This window comes from Oryx dammah, unplaced genomic scaffold, assembly GCF_014754425.2.
Source record: "Oryx dammah isolate SB20612 unplaced genomic scaffold, SCBI_Odam_1.1 HiC_scaffold_3, whole genome shotgun sequence".
NCBI classification, from domain to species: domain Eukaryota; kingdom Metazoa; phylum Chordata; class Mammalia; order Artiodactyla; family Bovidae; genus Oryx; species Oryx dammah.
This window is the reverse complement of record NW_024070187.1, coordinates 16,850,304-16,869,858: the sequence shown is the minus strand read 5'-3', so window position 1 is coordinate 16,869,858 and position 19,555 is coordinate 16,850,304. Positions and strand designations below refer to the sequence as shown.

Genomic DNA, 19,555 nt, shown 5'->3' with positions numbered 1-19,555 from the left:
GAGAGGAGACTTGAGTGGGCTTTGGCTGAGGCTTGAGTCTCACTTGTATCCTTGCTCTATTTGCTTGGTGGACAGACTTTTACTACTAATCAGCTTCTTTCTAAAACTTAGAAGGGACAATGTGTTGCTTCTTTTTTTCCCTCCAAAGTACAGTGTCACTTCCTACAGCATTTTCTAGTTAACTCTGGAGAGAACGCAGTGGCAGCTTTAAACAGTTACAACCACTTGGTTCATGTATGTTAAGAAAATGGAGAGAATTTCAAATGAATATGAAACCTTTAACAAGTAGGTGCCCTGAACATAATAGATACTTTCCCCTGGTTCAAGTTTAGGACTAAATGAGGAGGAATTGGAGAGGTTCCAGAGGATAGTAATGAAAATGATTAAAGGACCAATGATGAAAGGTTTAAGGAATTGGGATTACTTAGCCTGGAGAAGAGAAATTTGAGGGGTGATTGAATGGCAATCTTCAAGTACAGTATGTGGAGGGTTATTACAAGTATGGTAGCCAGCTGTTATCCAGCTGTATTAAAGGTTGAAAAAAGGAAAACTAGAATTTCAGCAGGAGATTGAAGTTAGACCAGTGGTGTCAGTGGTTCTCAAACTAGCTCAATGGATTGTGGAACCTTTGTGGAAGATCATGAAATATTGATGTTTTAAACTTAAAATATGTAGGATTTGCTAAACCTGATACCAGGCTATATAACAGTATAACAGAAGCTTAAGGGAGGGAGAATTATGGACTCTAAGTTGGGAAACTGTTGATTTGGGGAGCTGAGTGGGGGTTAGACACAGGGATCCTTGACTGGGGGAGACCAGTTTGAGAAGCAGGGGGTCTGACTGTGGGTGGCACCTGGAGAGGTGCTGAGCGCTGCCCGTCAGGGTGCCTGCGGGCTCAGGAAGGAAGGAAGTGCTCCCACCTGAATCCCGCGTGCCTGACTTGCACACTGAGTCCTGTGAGAGGCGGCGGCAGCGGCCTAGGCCGCGCACACAAGGGCCCCTGAGGACTCACCGCCTGCGGACCGGGCGGCCGTGGGCCTGTCCTCACGGAGGCTGCGCTGGCAGGCCTTCTGCCACGAGTTCCAGCCAGCTCTGGCCTGGCCCGGCCCATGGATTCAGGTCACCAGTACCAACTGTAGAGCATCAGGAATTTCACTCTTTAAAAAAAACTTTTAAAATGTTTTATTACAAAGCTTCTTTTAAAAAATGCTCAGCACGTTAACTCAAACTGGAATGACAAACGTTAGATTGACAGTTTGGGGCAAAGGCTGTGCCTTGTTATTTTTTAAAAAAATGGGTACATATCAATGCTCATTTTAACAACTGGCATAAAATCCCACTAACTGGCTAATAAAAACAGATACAAATACAGAACATTTAAAGTAATAACAATTCAAGTGCTGGGCTTTTTACAACAAGGGGGTAAGAAGGAAAGAAATGAAAATTCACTGCAAACTGGTCTGCTGAAAGTATCTGTTAAGGTTTACCATTAAAAAAAAAGAGATCATAAGAAAAATAAAGAGGACTGCCAACTGCTACCCACAGAGTGGACTGGCTGTTATGTTTATTTAGCTCTATCAGACACCTTACAAAGACAGAGAGGCCACTATTGTTACAGGTAATTCACGGAGAAGCCACTTAGCAGACGAGATCTCTCTCAAAAGAAGGAGGCTTCTTTTCATTTTGTTTTTATTTCAAACAGTTCCAGGTCTTTGAATTTTACTTAAAAAGCTCATAGCTAGCAAAATATACAAGAAAAATAAAAGAAGTGTAAATTAAAAAAAAAAAAATTCAAGTTTAAAAAAAGCAAACAAGACAGATCTTCCTGCACTGTTAAATAAAAGCTTGAGGAGGAGGAGAAGAAGAAACACGAAGCCAGAAACAGGGAACTCTTCCCCACATTCCTGCGGGGACGCTGGCAGCTCTGCGGCAGCCGCTCCCAGTGCTCAGGTGCTTGGGGCAGGCGAAAGCAGCCAGGTTACTGTCTTTGCCAGAAGGTTACAGATACGGAGGCAGGATGCTCTGGGACGTGCACAGCCGAGACGGGGGAGGAAAGCTGCTCAGCTGACCCAGGGCCTGCTAGCATCATGTGCTTTTTAATTTTTCTTTTAAAAAAACCTTATATGCTTTACTGTGGAACTTGGCTCTTGCAGTAGATGAAAGGGGGTTGGCAGTGATTGTCTTTATGGATCAGCGTCTTTAGCAGTGACCTCAGGGTGAAGTTGGTGTCATTTCTCCTTTGGGGTCGACTGGGCAAGCCGTGGAGACAGTCTGGGTTTTCAACAAGCTTCCATCTCCAGGAGAGGTCCCGGGGTCGCTGCCTTGGCTTTGCACGTTGGGAATGAGCTTCGTTTTCCACCTCGAGAAGGAACAAATAAAATGCTGTTAATGCGCATTTGCCACAGACCTTTACAGATTTTGAACCTCAGCTGCATACAGCACATCTTAAGAGCTCTGCATTTAATTAATCCTCTTTGTTGATCTGGTGATAGCTAAGACAGATTGCCCTAAGGTAGCCCTAAATCCTGAGATTACGTTAGAGAATAAGTGTACTTTATGTTTACCTTGGTTCCATGTATATGTGTATATATATATGTACAGAGTTATGATGTGAAATACACATAATACTTGGGATCATGGTTTTTAAAAATAAACCTGAAAAACATCAGAAGAGAATGGCCAAACATGAACTGTAATGGCGGGCAACGGCCAGCTCAGGGAAGGAGCTGTCGTTCTGGAGTGTTTGGTCTCTACTGTGGGGAGCCCCTGTAGGGCTTTGCGTGCGTGCGTGCGTGCGTGCGAAGTCGCCTCAGTTGTGTCACACTCCTTGCGACCCTGTCAAGAGACTAAAAGCACACTCAAGTGAGTTAGTGCCCCACATTCCCACAAGCAGCCATGCGGCTGGGATGTCTTCTGTCCGCTCATATTCAGTCTGAGGAGCATAAGCTTCTCCAATATTCAGGCTTCAATTCTCAGTATTTTTTTTTCCCTTTATAACAACTGGGATCTCTAATATTATCTTGGGTTGTACACTCAACAAGTATTTAAAGATGTTGCTAATGGCAAGAGCATTCAGAAAGGATAATCCGTAAATCCCAAAAGTTTTAATAATCTTAGACCCAAAAGAGTGATTACAAATAAAACATTGCAACAGAATCAGAGAGAAAAGGAAAGCAAAAGCACCCCCAAGTTCAGCTCCTCTGTGGAGAGCATCCGATGCCCCTCCTCTGCAGCTGGGGGGACGGCCTCGTCCAGCTGCAGGGAAGTCATCTCCCCCACCTGGTCCCCTGGCAGCTCAGATGAATCTCAACTGTCTGTGCTGCAATGCCCTTTTATTAGCAAACATTTCCTTGAAAAATTAATTCTCAATAGTGGAGTGCATTCCTTTATGCTTTTTATTTGAGTAGAAAGAAACCTTGGAGGAGAAGTAAAAGGGAACTTTGAAATAGTTTAATAATGAGAAACTAAACTCAGGATGGTGAGTTCCAATCCACACGGTGCTGTTCAGAGAAGAGCGGTCTGTAGCCCAGGAGCTGGGAGGAGCGGTGCCGTGGGCTGTGGTGAGGATGGGCGCAGCCAGGACCCTGGAGGGACTTGCAGAGTGCAGAGTGCACAGTGAGTCCCTGCGTTTAGGGCTTGTACCAGCTACATGTTAGCATTATTATTACGGCCACCACCACCAGTGCTGTCCCTCAAGATGACGCATCATCACAGCTGTGAAGAAACTGTTTATCTGGGTGGCTAGTGAACAGACAAGTGAAAGCACAGTGGGAGGAATGCTGCCTTCAACACAGCGAGGTCTTCAGTGACGATTTCAACTCCTCTTCTGCAAGATTACCCTTCGCCCAGTTAACAGGAAATCCATGCTACAGCTCTGTGGTTTTTAAAAGTTTGAGCAGAGTACAGATGCTTCACACAGGAGGATGGAAGCATAGCAAAGGGCCTGGCTTTCCAAGGAGACAGGGGCAGAGCCTGGGCAAGGGGTGTAGGCACTGCCCACAGATTCCGAGTATAAGGTGCTTGGGCATTCCTGACTCCCGGGGCCAGGTTCAGGTTGCTCTTGCTGGTGAGGAGTGGCTGAGCAGCCCTGGGCCAGGAGTGCACTGCAGCGGGAGGCCAGCTCTGTTCAGAAAGGACTGGCCTCAGCAGCCACGAGCACCAGCCTGCTGATGGAACCTGTCCCCAGCCCAGCCTCAGGCTGACCCTCAAGTGGTGAGGATGGGCGCAGCCAGGACCCTGGAGGGACTTGCAGCCTGCATGGCCCTGTGGCACCCTGGCCCTCCTGCCCTGCCTGCTCACTGGGTTGGCCTCTTCCCAGCTCACAGCACGCTAGGTGCCTTCTGCCCCCTCCACTACCAGTCCTGGCTGGCCAGAATGGCCACTTATCACAAGGTCGCTGCCCTGGAAAGAATTTCGACATTTCCTAATAAAGCCAGTTCTTTCTGTAGTGTCAGACGTTCCCACCATTGTTTTATCACCACAGTTTCCTCTTCCAGGATCCTCCTGGGAAGTTGGTTTTAGCGGTGCTCTGTACAACTGCCAATCAAAAAGTGACTCTTTCCCACCTTGGATGCTCTAATAGTTTTATTAGTGTTTAAATAAAGTGGTAAAGAAACTGTCTATCAAATTGGCACCTTATTTGAACCTGGTTGGTCCTTTAAAATATAAGGTTGTCAGGGGAGACCAATTTTACCCCAAATGGGAAAAATGGGGGCCTTAAAGTGTTGCTTTACAGATATAAAACAGGTCAAATCAAGATTCTTTTCAAGAAACCACAGGCATGAGGCCTGGGAGACTGGAGACTTCCACATCTAAGGCTTCACTGGGGGGCTGTGGCTGAGGCTGGGCTGGCCAGGCAAGCCCCAGTGCAGCCCAACCCAGCAGCGGAGTCAGTGCAATCAAGGCTGCAATTACTGTGCCCGCTTCAAAGGGAGCCTGGAGTCCCATCTTACACATGTCAGGCTTGGGCTCCCTCCGCGAGGAGTCACCACGTGGACCATTTGTTGACTGACTCTGAAGGAGGCACAAGAAAACACCCTCCCCTGCCCCTACATCCAACTGAAATCCAACACTCTCTCCTGGACTGAACTCCAATCTTGACAGAATATCCTGCTAACCAAATGGAACCAGGAGCCCAGACAGACAGATTTGCTTATTAAGAGCCCAAGTGCTAAAGGGGAATCTCGATTTCAAGACGGACCTGCGTCTGGGAGATAACCTTGGCTCAAAAGATGTGAAGAAAGGGAAAGGGGCAATGTCTTCTTAAGTGCAAACAGCCTTTATTGGAAGCCAAGTGCTTTGCCAGCCCTTATCCTTGGGGTTCTGTGGCCCCACCCTCCCAGTCTGTCCTCCAGCAGAAGGGGCAAGGAACCAAGCCCGTCAGCAAGGCCAAGGTGGAGAAGAGGAGGGCTGACACATGACGAGGACCCACCCGGTCACGTGCAGCCACGCGGGCACAGCAGGCTGAGAGATGCCTTGCCGTCATGTAACAGCACCTCCTTGTACAGAAAAGGCAAGGAACACACAAAGGCGGCTGGAGTAAGAGATCCTTCCCCTCCCAAATGTTACTAGCAAGAAGCAGGAACTTTAAAACTTTTTTAGTTATGATATGCAGTTTGAGGAGACAGCATCAGAGATGAGTCTGTGAAAGGTGAACAGAGCAGAGACTTTGTAAAGAGCGCCCGCCTCTCCACAGCACACCACACACCTCCTGCGCATGGCCAAGTTTTCCTGCCTCACCTCCGGGCAAACCGACACAAGCCTGCTCTTTCGGGGCCCTGTCCTTCTAGAGGGGACGGAGGCGTTTGCTCGTCAGTGACTGATCTGAGGGATCCCTAGAGATTCGCTGGGGCTCCTGGTTCCCTGTAGGTCACAGGAGCTGGCGAGGAGGAAGGGACCAGGCACTGGGGCAGACACGGTGTCATGCAACCAAAGGACCGGGCTGTGTGAGGCGAAAGGCCTGGCTAAGGTCACCATAGGGGGCAGAAATAGCTTCTGAGCCTTAAACCCACTTTCTTTCCACCGTACTGCAGAGCTGAGTTATCACTCCTTTGCTTCTCGCCTGCCCGCCTGCCACACCCATGAGCCAGTCAACAGCACTGTTATGACAGTGGGGGTGGTGGTGGTCTACATCTAGACCACTGCCCACCCCAAGACCTGCTCTCAGAGCAGGATGAGAGGACAAAGAGCATGAGAAATTAACTGGGAAATTTAAATCTCTAAGATTTAAAGTATAACCTACAAAAGGCAGATTCAGGTCTTTGAAAGGATTACCCAGCATTTGAGGAAAAGAAAGAACGATAATGTGTGGCTGGGAAGGTTGGTGCAGTCTATTCTTTCCACAGTGGAGCTAGTCCTTAAGTCCCAGCATCAAGCTGGGCGGCCCCCAGTCCCTAGCTGTAAGCTCTGAAGCAAGATGATTCCCAAACTGTGGAGGAAGGAGGGAGAGGTCAGGGCCATGAGGGGTCACTGGCCTTGGGCTTGGACCCAGGTCATTTAAACCAAGGCAAGGTCACTGCATCTGTGTGGTTTCTTCCCTTGTGGTTATTCAGAGTAAATCATTATCCGGGCAAGCATACTTTGGCAAAGTTAAGAGGACTCTGAGGCAGGCCTGTAACTATTAATAAATTGCTCTAGGGGACTTTCTTATTTCCATCTGCAGCTATTGGTTTCTCTTCTCATCAGCCCTTTGCCTCTCCCTTGTGAGGAAGGACATCACACTGGTTGGCTGGGCCTCACAGATCCCACCCTAGACCCTTACCTCCACGGGAAACACTGCAGAAATATTCTTAAGGAAAGTTTTGAATAAGAGAGCCTCAAAATCCATTTTAGTTCTGTATATCAAAGTCCTTCAGGAGGACAATACCTATGGAGACTCATATACCCATCTCTAAATTCTTTATCCAATTCACCTTTTCTCTCTACAAGTTCTCCTCACTAAAGATGCTAACTTCACCTTCAGAAAGTGAGGCAGTAGAACTAGCGCACGCTCCTTTTTCTCTCCATTGTCATTTCTGCACGTGTAGGAGTCTGTGAGCCTTCAGTGTACGGGGCCTAGGGCGGTGACGGTGCGTTGTGGGTTCTGAGCATGAGCTCTGAGAGTATCAGTCCTGGGCTGGGTGAGGCCCAGCCTTTATCACATCACCTGAGTTATCCTCAGCAAGTTACCTGAATGTAAAAACCTCAGTCTCCTCATCTGTAAAACAGAAATATCAATAGTACCTCCTCATACCTCATAATGTCTCTGAGGGGGATGAAAGGAGATTATCACCCGTGACAGACTGCATGCCTAGCATCTGAACGGTGCAGGGAGTGTTGGTTACTGCGGCGGGTGGAGACGTGCGCTGAAGAGAAAGCGCGCTAGGCCTGAGCCTGACCCTGCTGCACACCGACCGCACTGGCCTAGACAAGTCACCGACATCTTCTCAGCCCTCACACAGCGCAAAGATCCCTCCCCATGCAGGGCTGCCACAAGGCGGGGCGCAGAGGCTCCTGGTAGCGCGTCCAGGACAGGGTACGTGGCCCAGCAGTGCTGATTCTGGTTTTGTTGTTCCGACCTCATGTGGCACGTTTCGGGGTAAAAGCAACTGTTGTATTATTTACAGAATTTCTGGGAGAAAATTAAGAATAGAGAATTCTGCAAAGTCTCTCTTATCAAATGTATTATAAAAATATCTTCTACAGTGTCTACAGAAATACAGTGATACCTGGGAAAAGTAATACCAAAGGCAGCAAAAATTTTGTTATACTTACAGAGACTATATCTAAAAATTTAGGAAACTTCAAGTCATATTTGACTTAGGATGTAAACAAAAAAGTGGGCACTACTGTTTGACTGAAATGCTTTCATTTTTTCCCCCTCATTCTGTAAAAAAAAAAAAAAAAAAAAAAGAGTGACTTTGCTAAGGCAGGATCACCTCAGATTATTAGACTCACTCCTCGGATCTAAGACCTGGCAGCTTCAGACCCACAGAACACAGCTGAGGAAGTGGAAGGGCCTTAAGCTCTCACTGCAGTAACAAAAGATTCATGCCAAAAAAAAAAAAAAAAAGGCACATTTACCCTTCCTAACAAGAGCACCCTCCATAGGCCAACTCAGACTCTATTTACTTTTAATGTATATATTATTCAAATAAGCTTTGTTTTCTGGTTCCCAAATCCACAAAATGGATCTGAAGGAACATATTTACTACTGTCAGGGAGAGGTACAGTCCCTGGTCAGAATGAGAAGACAGTAAATTAAAAAGAGCAGATCTTTAGAAATCCCCTATTATTTGGGGTCATTTACAAGTGTCAGACACCATCAATTCCTTGTTGCCATATACCATACAGTACATTACAGAATAATGGCATGAGGTATTAAAAAATATTAAATTACATGTACTCTGCTGAACAATGAGCGGTACTCACGAGAGTTAAAAAGTACATGTTTTGATACTTAAGCAGGTAAACCCAGAGTTCTCTGGCAAACTCCATTATCCAGAAGGAAAATTCTCTCAGTTTCAGACAACTCAGCGAGAAAACCTTCTATTATACCAAATTTGTCCAAAACATTTTATTCTATCAACTATTCTTAAATGCTTGGATCTTAATTTCACAGGTTTCCATGGACAACAATGAAGACCATGTGTCTCGAGGGTCCTAAGAGCCTTATTCTTCTCTCCGTCTACTATCACTTTTTAATGGCACGTGATCACTCCTGCTAGCCAAGGGGTCAGTTTCCTATTTGTTTCCCTTTGTTTCCCAGGCAACTTAAACCTGGTTTTAGCTCTTCTGACCATTCAAGAGCGGCACAGAACTGATGGGAAGGGCACTGTAGCACTGCAGAGATTTTCAAAGCTTTCACCAGAAGCACGATCCTCTCCCTGTTCCTTCACCACTGCACAGCTGCCGAGATAAAATCACCACGTGCGCTAGACTAACAGCCCAGCCACCAGCGTGTAGCGCACCGAAGTAGGCATCTGCCTGCCTCCCTCTTGATTATTCCAATGCCAACACACCCCTGGTTTTTTCACTTTCTGCTTATCCAAGCCTTCATTTCTACTTTGAGACTTTGGACAAGCCTTCATGTTTCCTAGGTATTTCCAGTTTTACTAGTCTGTAAACAGTTGGCTTTGCTTTCTAACTTGACCAGCCAACCTGGGAACCAGAGGCTCACTGATAGTTAATGTGGGTGACTACATCTGTCCTCAGGGAACAGAGTTCAGGGCAAAGATTAGGCCAAAGTGTCAAACTCACTAGGGTGAGCTTCAAACACTGTATGAAGTAAATGTTTCTCTCAAGGAGACTCCTGAAAATATTTAGACCTCTCCCTGACTCTTAGGAGCACACAGCCAAGTCTCAGGCTTCAGGCAAGTCTCCTGGAAGACCTTCAGTCAGTTCTAAGGAGGACTCCAGTCCAATGAAATGGAAAGCTAGAAAAAATTTTTAAAAGATGTAAATCCAAGCACTGCACAATCAACTATTGTGCTGTCTACTATACTAGAAATTACTTCTCCCACACACCTGTTGGCCCAGGAAAATAAAGGCTAAAGTTTTCATTTAGGAAAAAATATTTTAAATTCTCAGTTTAGCAAGTGTACAAGGTAAAGATTATTCCAAGGCCAAAATCATAGTGTAGTGTGTCTGTATATGGGTGCCTGTCTGTATCTCTTGGTGTGCTTAACTCGAGGTTTTTTTTCTTTTTTAAAGGTAGCTTGTTTTTATTTTTATTTTTTAAATTTAAATTTATTTATTTTAATTGGAGGCTAATTACTTTACAATATTGTATTGGTTTTGCCATACATCAATATGAATCCACCACGAGTGTACACGTGTTCCCCATGCTGAACCCCTCTCCTACCTCCCTCCCTGTACCATCTCTCTGGGTCATCCCAGGGCACCAGCCCCAAGCATCCTGTATCCTGCATCAAACCTAGACTGGCGATTTGTTTCTTATATGATATTATACATGTTTCAATGCCATTCTCCCAAATCATCCCACCCTACCTTTGGGACAGAGTCCAAAAGACTGTTTTATACATCTGTGTCTCTTTTGTTCTCTAGCATACAGCGTTATCATTACTGTCTTTCTAAATTCCATATATATGCATTAGTATACTGTATTGGTGTTTTTCTTTCTGGCTTACTTCACTCTGTATAATCGGCTCTAGTTTCATCCACCTCATTAGAACTGATTCAAATGTATTCTTTTTAATGGCTGAGTAATACTCAATGCACAATGCTGAGTAATACTCAATACACAATGGAGTATTACTCAGCCATTAAAAAGGTAGCTTGTTTTTAAACTAGACTTTTGGTGTTATATGATCAAAGGAAATAGACTGAAATATCATAATTTATATAATTTTAAGATAGTGGACTTTTTATTTGTTTTGCTAAAATAAATATTAGTAAACTAATCAGTAAATGCAGAATAATAATCTCCACCTTTTCAAAAATTCTTAATTTTTTGCTGCTTCAATTCCTCATGAATCTTAAGTCAGGAAGAAAGGGAAGTATTTGATGATAATCTTTGACTTCTGACAACCTTGAGATGTTACATATTTCAAATCTAACATGTACCAGAATACTGGAAACTCACAGCTTGATCATTGTTCTTTCAAACCCAAGAGTTCTTCCATGACTGGACAGCTCAGGTGTGGCTTCCTACTCCGGGAAGCCTTCCTTGAGCTCGTTTTGACTTGTGCATTGATGCTTCTTGTTCTCTTTAACACAGTGGCTGTATGTGATCCCTCTCTGCCATGAAACACATTATTCTGTAATTACTCATTTGTATGTGTGTATCCTCTTAAACTGAGAGTTCCTCTGGGAATGGGCAGGGTTCATTTAGCAAGTCACCCCACTGCCTAAAGCAGTTCTTGATTTGCACAAGTAGACCTCACTGGATGTTCACAAAGTGAACAAAGAATTGGTGTTTATGACATTGGCCTTCACGGGAGAATGTGTGCAGTCTCACTGCCTGGGGCCCCGGGCTCCCAGCATTCCCACAAATGAAGAGTTAGTTAAAAAAAAGCTAAGGATGAATTTGGATTTCTTGAAAGATCCCACAGCTTGGAAATCACCTCCGATTTGGAGGAATGCCTTTTATAGATCCTAATTCTAATTATTCCTAAAGTTGGCTACAAGATGTTGAGACTGGGTTAATGCTAATTTCTTTGTTTCAACTTGATTTCACCAGAATGACTATTCTTACATAATGCACAAAAGTTGAAACACACAGGCAGATGGGGACACGGCTGGGTGTATGAAGCAACTCCAATGGCATTTCCCACCAACAAAGTGAAAGCATTAAATGAAACTTGTGTCTTTTAAGGAGACAAGTTCTCGGACGGCTTTTTGTTCACAGAGGAGTCTTTTCCCTATAATCCACCATATCCCATGCTAGTTCGGAGTAATGAGAGCTCCCTACCATTTGAGCTACATCACAGACGTCTAAGCTCAGTGATCTAATTTAACAGGAATTTCTTTTAAGGAGAGCAGGGTAACGGTAAGTTTCATTGTACAGAGAGAAACCCTCTCAAAAATCTCTTCACGTTGGACTCACAGCATCTTCCCCGTCTGGGCACTGCGTTCCATCAGCTTTGCCTTCCTGCAGGGATAGCCTGACTTCAGGATTTCCCTTCTGAGCTGAGAGCAAGCCCTAAGAGTCCTCACGCACACTGTGGGCAGGATCGAGCCTAAGCAAACACTCCATCTGTCTCGAGCTGCTCTCTAAGGTGGAGCCAGCGCAAGTGGGACCGAAGTCTGACAGACAAGAGGCCACGTGGCGGCATCAGTAGCGAAGCGAAGCCTCGAACTAGAGGCAGTGCTTCTGTCTCTCATTCCGGGGGCGAGGGGAGGCGACCTACACAGGATTAAGAGCAAGCATGTTGTTTTCAAGATCATACAGGCGCCTTATTCTACAGAGCCACTCCACTCAGACCTAGAATGAGGACAGATTAGTAAACAGAAAAGAGACTTCGAGTCCCTTGTCTAACACTCGGGAGGCAGGGCAGCCCGCGGAAGCACAAAGCAAGCCAGGAAAAGTTGGGACTGGAGGCAGCTGGGAGCTTAGAGGCCAGTAAACAGTCCTCTTTCGCTTCTGCCTTCTGCTGAGGGACCAGAGGCTCCTGACTTAAACCTACTGCCCCAGGTCATCACATGGCACAAAGAGGGCTATTGTGAGAGCCTGGGTGGCCTCAGTCCTAGTCTAAGCGCTTTCTAACAGCAGGATGCTCTGTTGTCCTGGTCTTCCATTTAGAACAATACACAGAATACCCTCCATGGAAAATAATCGGTTATTACTGAGTGTCACCTCCTCAGAAGGCCTTTTATCATCGTCAGCCCAAAGCCGCCCCTCCAGTCACTCTGCTTTATTTGTATTACAGCACTTACACGTTTCTGTTTGCTTTCAATCAGTTGCCCTGCCAGCAATGTAAGCAGTACAGAGCAGGGACCTCTGGAGCCTCATTCAGTGCTGTATTTCTAGGTATTATAGAGCTAACTGGCATTTATAAAGTGCCCAATAAATGCTGTATAGTAACTAAACAAGTCAACTACTACCCACAGAAGTTTCTGAATTCTTAAAACAAAGAAAGGGGTGGGGAAACAGTAGGGGTAGTATCATTCCTAATTTGCGGAAATCTTTATGAATGCAAATCTGACCTCTCTGCTTAGTAACTCTTATCAAATGACTGGCAGTGCCGTTCTCTAAAAAAGGATAGTGTGGAGGACAGGACTTCAAAGGCTGCATGACTGATCCAGCACCGAGAGGGGAGAGGAACACTGAAGACTCTGATTAAGTGCAGCCCAGCTGACAAGAGCCAAGAATTTTTTCTTGGGGCGGAGGGAAGGTAAGCTTTGTTGTGTTTTTCTGGAGCAGAGCAGAGGGGACACCCTGACCTTAAAAAAAAAAGCAAAGATGAAAGTGACAAGGAAGCATAATGATCACTGTAACATTATTTTTAAAAAAGGAGATGTTTGGGGTACATTCTAGAACAAAAAGTCATTTAGCTAATCTTCCAATCTGAAATACTATTTAATCATAAAGGACACAAAACCAAATATCAAAGTCTGAAGTATAGAAACACATTTCTGCATGATTTTTGAATAGAAACAGCATTAAAGATGGTGGTGCAAACAGAGGACAGAGTAAATCAGACCATTATCAGTCCTTAGCATGTTGTGCTTATGAGGGTTTTCCATTTAGAGCCAAGCATTAAAGGGGCTGCTGTCCATACCCAGGTGTTCAGTAATTAAAAGGACAATAGTCTTCAAAAAGTAAAATGGCGACAAAAAAGGTACAAAAGCATATGTGTTTACTACTAGAACTATTTCTAAACTATGATGCTGTAAGTACCCGGGGGCTGGGCCTGTGCTCCTGGTAACCCAGCTACAAGGCCTGCTCAGAAGAGGTCCTCAATAATAGCTATTAAGTTGAATTAAATATGAACATCAACTGTGACATTATTTTTCTGATACCCGTTTGGTCACTTGTACGAAGGGCTGATCTTTATACTCGGAGAAAAGCCTGCCACTAACTACTAGTTTATAAGACTTTTGAAATCATAAAACAACAGTGATGAAATTGTGACGAACTCTGGGACTCTGAATAAAGATGAAGGAGAGGACAGCTGAATTGGTTCTTGGTGTGGGGTGGAGGGATGAAGGGAGGCCACTGATGATAAACAAAGAACCCTAAGGGGTGGCACTTACTGTTCCCACTTTAGAGTGGAGGGAAATGAAGATTAAGAACCTCAAGCTGGGCAAACAGTGGATGTAAAATTCATACCTATTTGGTACCAAAATCTCTGCAGGCTTTCCTAGGAAAGTCCATTGAAATTTTAGCACCAAGATTAAGTTTTAAAAGTTTAAGTGGTCATCTGGTTCCAGTCAAGAACAAAATGACCCACAAGCTAATGCTCTCCTCCTGAGAAACACCATGCTCAGGCAGAGGAAATGGGGTTTCCGAGCACAGGGACAGCGTGTGCAGCAGCCTCCATCCGTCTGGGGGACGCAGATGATTTTGTTTGGACAGAGCACAGGACACATGGTCGGCGGTGAGGAGAGGCAGAACACGGAACCTTGAGCAGGGGGTAGACGCAGGTCCACGCTAACGTGGTCTGCACTGTGTCCTTCAGACGGGGGGAAGCCCTGGCCATTTTTAAGCAGGGAAGTGGCACCATCCATTTGTGTTTCAGCAAATCCCTCTGAAAGCAACACAAAGAACTGGCAGAAATGAAGTCTGGCAGCAGGACAGTTGTCCAAAGGCTAGTACAGTAACCCAGATGGAAAGTTAGAGCACCTGAGCCGAGGCTGTGCCCTGCTGAGTGTGGGAGGAAAGACTCGAGACAGACCCCAAAGACGGGAGTTGTCAGGACTGGACGCAGGTTCCTAGAGAGAAGAGAATCAAAGGGAGTGCCTCTGAGAAGAACCAAGAACTCACAGACACACTATGAATTCGAAGCCTAGCAAAGAATGAGGTAGTTTACAAAGCCAGATTTCCACCAGGGCTGCTGGTCACATGGTCAAAAATCAAATAACTACCATAAGCAGGAATGAAATAAATTTAGCCATAAAGATGAGAGCGGGCTCTAGCAATGGTTACCAATAAAGAACTTGATAGTACAACATAGTTAATAAGTCCGTGAGCCATATATTTAAATAATAGAAAAAAATGAAGCCTCTTTCTCCCTAGAAATAAATATGTTACTTGTAAGCCTCTATATATCATCCCAACTGAGAAAAAGTCTCTACAGAGCAAAACCTTCTAAGTCCTGGGCCAGTGTGGGCCTGAGTTCCTCCAGCACAGCTCCAGGTTTGCAGAGTAAGATGGCATTTTGCTGGTTTCTGTTACTGGTCTTTTAAGCAGGCAGATTGCCACTGGTTAGTAAGGAATGGTTGACAAGAGTTAGGGGAAAGGGAATGGAGAAAGATTAAAGGGGCAAAAAGGGGAAGAAGAGAGACACACACTATATTGCAAGTCTATAGCCGGTATAAAAACCATCAGATGTTTTAAAGCACTGCTTTGATTTTGGTGGTCTTTCCTCTTTAAAGGAGCAATGCTGAACGGCATCAGTATAAGCAAGAAGATTCACAAGCAAGTGCCTCTGTTTATAAATAATGTCAGCAGTAGGACCAGAGAGTCGTTCTTACCATGTTTCAGATGTAGGCAGCTGTCATTCTTGGACCTGTACCTGCAGAAAATTGTGTCTTTAACAAATTTTTATTGAAGAGGTTTTTGTACATTCCAAATACGTAGTAGCTACAATATAATGTGGACCTCTTTGCTTTATTTTTTTATGGTTCTTATACCAGCCATTTTTATTTGTGCAGTACAAGTAGAGGCCTTATCTTTAATGAAAGAAAAGGGGGAATAATAGGACCTCACTGATTGATGCCTTGAATTACTATACAGGAAAGATAAACCCTAGCATCATGTTTTATATTTTTAAATAACCCCAAACCATAGAAAAGATTCTCCAGGGGATACAAGGTGGCATATCACAGGGTCATCATAAAAAACTGTAACGTGAGCAATTATGCAACTAGAAGAACAGAAGTGTCAAAGCAAAGAGAAGACATAACAACAAAAGCAAAAACAAAACCAAGGAAAAAGGAAAACAATCACAGTTAACAATGAGGATTCCCGGTAACAGGGCTTGGGGGAGCTTTTTAGATGTACCTTCACATAGTCACATTTAAAAGAAAGGTCTTTGAAACATTTTAAAGGAATTTCAGGAAGAAAAGCCGAGTTTAGGAACCACAGTAGAGTTGAAGAATAAAGCAGTGTATGGAAAGATGCAGACTGCTTTCAAGGTGCTCCTCAGAAGCAGAATGGGCTGGGAAGGCACATGGGGCCTACCTGATGTGGACTCCTGTAGCTTCTCTCTCTTCCTCTTCTTTTTCTTACCCTGGAAGAAGACAGACACACTGTCACAGACTGTACTGTGAGCACATGGATGAATGTGATACAAAAGGACAGGCAGGCAGTCAACCGAGAGACAGATGCCTCATTATCTCTTTCTTTACCATCTGTACCTAGAAACAAGAGCAAGAGAACAAGTCTCATCTGTGACCTTTCTCTTCTTAGCTTCACACTTAATGTCGTAAGTACTGAGTTGGCAGTGGCAGGATATTGACGTCCTAGGGCTGTGGTGGGCCTCCCTGGTGGTTCAGGGGTAAAGAACCCACCTGCCAGTGCCGAAGACGCAGGTTCAGTCCCTGGGTCGGGAACACCCCCTGGAGAAGGAAGTGACACCCCACTCCAGTATTCTTGCCTGGGAAATCCCATGGAGAGAGGAGCCTGGCGGCTACAGTCCACGGGGCAGCAGAGAGCTGGACAGGACTTAGCAGCTAAACCACAGCAAGGGCTGTGGCCACAGACACCACCTCCCATTCAAGGAAAGCCCACATAGGAGGTACTCCGGTGCTCCTTTTATTGCTAACCATCACACTTAGAATCCACTTCTGGTAGAGGTGATGATAAATCTTCCTTACTATGAATTCGACCATCTAATTAAAAATCCACAGTGTTAACAGGATCTTCAGCCCCTGTGGCGCAGACATGACATAACTGAGACAGCAGTAGGAGGGTAAGACACAACCTGAGAAAACTCAAAAGGTCATTGTAAAGACTTATTTACGGCAGCTAAAGACCTTGCCTCCGAAAAGACACAACAACATGAATATGCCTGCAATTTAAAATGCATTTCAAAATCACCTTAATCACATATTTACATTTTAGGTCTACTTATACTGCTTTAATTTTCTGTTTTCCTTCATAATTACTTTCCCCTCAAAAATAACTGTAACAAGGCATAGACACAGTATGTAGTCCACTTATATGAATAGTAAATGACCAACCTAGATTAGGATGGTCTCTTCAAATAAGTATAACAGAACACACATCACATCCAGCGTCTCTGTCTGCTGTAATAATCACATTCACAAAAAATAAAACCATAAGATTATATTGAGTATATTGTACAAATATATAAAAGTATGTATTTTTATGCACCTCAAGATAGTTTTTTTTCATGTCACATGACCCGATCTTGGGAAAGTTGACTGAAACTGTCCTCATAAACACTAACGCAAACAACAGATATTAGTAACTTTGGGAAATGGCATACCAAAAATAGTGGAGTCGTCTGTAAGATGATTAAGGTACTCCAGGAAGAGGGGAGCAGACAGAGGAAGAACATGCTTCTCATAGGCATTTACTGTCTCCCTTTCAAATAAGTCATTCCCTCCCATGCAATGACTTATGGTTTTCAGAAGGTGCAATAAGGTAGTTTCATGTACATGGCGCTTTCTTCCTCACCTCCTCCTCCTCCAAGCTCCCATTCACCCTTTTAAGATTCATCTCAAGTGTCAAGTAGGACTCTTCTCTGAGAGCTTCCCACCATAATCTGACTCCTCACAGGGGCCGTGATGAGCTGTGTCCCTGGGCCCCTTACCACAGGGCTGTTAGCACTGCCTGAATCTCAGCTCATCTCTGCCACCCAGCACACGCCTAGCACATGCTTAGAACATGCCACTGTGGCCTGACATGTCAGACTAATGTTGCTTTTGTGAAATCACCTGTACTATATTCTAGGAATACACCTGTGCTTCAAGAGAACTTACATTTACGGTAGACAAAAAGACTTATGGAGTTTGGATATATTTGTGTTAGTTTACACAAAAACAAACAAAATTTCATGTGTAGTAAATAAACTTTTCGTGAAAACCATAAATAGTATTGGGGTTTTAAGCACTACATTTAGAAGCTTTAATAATACAAATATAACTATACAACTAAGAATACATGTTCACTGTTGATTTATGAAAGCCAGTTACAAAAAATGAAAGTTATAAAAACAAATTGAAGCTATAATAATCTGTGATGCCTTAGGGCATTTTAATATTAAATATTGAGATATATATTTAATATGATCTCAGTGAGCATTAGGATAGCATTCTGACAAAGAAAAGCTAAGATACAGAGCATATATCTTATTTAGACTGTATTCTTGTACTCCTAAGAATACTCTGTAATATCTTTAGCTAAAATTGATACCACTTGATTGACTTCTGTTTGTCTTAGTAATTACCAGTCTTATTTTGATTATTATAAAAATTTTAAGTTACAAAGCTGGGGTTCCCCTTCTTTCAAAGAGATCCTAAAAATCAAATTGTGCAAACAATTTCCTTTAAAAGTTGTGCCAAGGAAAATCTTTAAAGGTAAATTCACACTACACTGGTCTTCCTTAAAAACTACTTCCCATCTCTCCACATGGAGAGAAGGGTAGAGAGAGAAAAAGAACATGTGTTTCTTTTATCTCTTTTTATAAGTGGCAACTCACTGTTCAAGGATCAGAAACAGAAACTTCGTTCAAAGACATGATATCACTTGTATGTAGACTCTAAAATACAACACAAATGAACATATCCACGAAACAAAAGTAAACTCACAGACATTCGGAACCTTTGGTTGCCAAGGTGGGTGGGGTGGGGAAGGAAAGGACTGGGTATTTGGGACAGATGCAAACTACTATATAGAGGATGGATAAACAACCAGTTCCTATTATACAGAACAGGGAACTATATTCAGTATCCGGTGATAAACCATAATGGAAAAGAATATAAAAAAGTATACACATACACACACAACTGAATCACTTTGCTGTACAACAGAAATTAACACTGTAAGTCAACTATACTTCAATAACATAAAAAGAAAAAAAATAGACATTCAACATGCAACACTTAATCTATGTAAATTCTCAGCACAGCAAAGCTCTCCCAGGGGGTCCAAGAAGGAAGACCATTCTCCCCTACAGGCCACCCATATCCAGAAGAGACCCAGGACAGGGTTAAAGGGGTACACTTTAGGAGTGAAACCCTTTCGGTGGGGGATTGATCTTCCCCCTTAAAGGGCATCACAAAGGCTCTACCCAGAAAATACTAATTACAGTCCAGAGAACAGAAGCCCAGTTCTGAGAGGAAACTATTCAAATAAAGCTGTCTTCCTAAGGAGGCCCTGGCAGACTGAGATGATCTGTCTGGAGGAAGGAAATGGCACAGACTGTGCAGGCTGGGGGACTTGGGTGTTCCTTGCAGCTTAGCCACTACACAGCCCCAGACAAGTTACCTAGCCTCTTGACTCTTCAATTTCCCTTATCTGTAAAATGCAACAATACTGTTTATGTCACAGGATTATCCTAAGGACTAGAAAACACCACACAAAGCATTTAAGGCAGTTCTTGACAACTGGCATGCGGCAGTTACTACAACAACCAAGATACAACCCAGCAGAGTCGAAGAAGCTGCTGCTCCTAAGTCACAAAGAACAGGACTGTTACTTCCCATGTCATACGTGTATCCAATGAGGAAGCTCCAGATCCTGGCCAGCAGGGACTTTGTCTTCCATGTTACAGGAGACAGTGTGTCCCCAACGTCTCTGTGCCTCATGATATGGGACGTCTGACCTCACACTTGTGGCCCCACAGGACCATCCACAGCAATGGCCACACGTTAACGGACATGGTGATTCTTGGCTTCATCATTCTTAAAAAGGACAAGTGTATCT

The 19,555-nt window shown here is 44.1% G+C and overlaps 1 protein-coding gene across 7 annotated transcripts in view; it reads right to left on the bottom strand.

Annotated features, from left to right (window-relative positions):
• Window positions 1–1,166: 1,166 nt before the first annotated feature.
• Window positions 1,167–19,555, bottom strand: part of LEF1 (lymphoid enhancer binding factor 1) — a 121,359-nt gene continuing 102,970 nt past the window's right edge. For 2 of the 7 annotated variants that reach the window (XM_040237505.1, XM_040237504.1), the window contains 3 exons: window positions 15,845–15,893; window positions 15,136–15,176; window positions 1,537–2,359 (listed from right to left, as the gene is read on the bottom strand). In XM_040237505.1, coding sequence (XP_040093439.1) covers window positions 15,142–15,176; window positions 15,845–15,893 — 84 coding nt within the window. In that variant the 3' untranslated portion in view covers window positions 1,537–2,359; window positions 15,136–15,141. Of the gene's footprint in view, window positions 2,360–15,135; window positions 15,177–15,844; window positions 15,894–19,555 lie in introns of all 7 variants that reach the window. The other 5 variants (XM_040237502.1, XM_040237500.1, XM_040237501.1 and 2 more) reach the window with 3 other exon arrangements.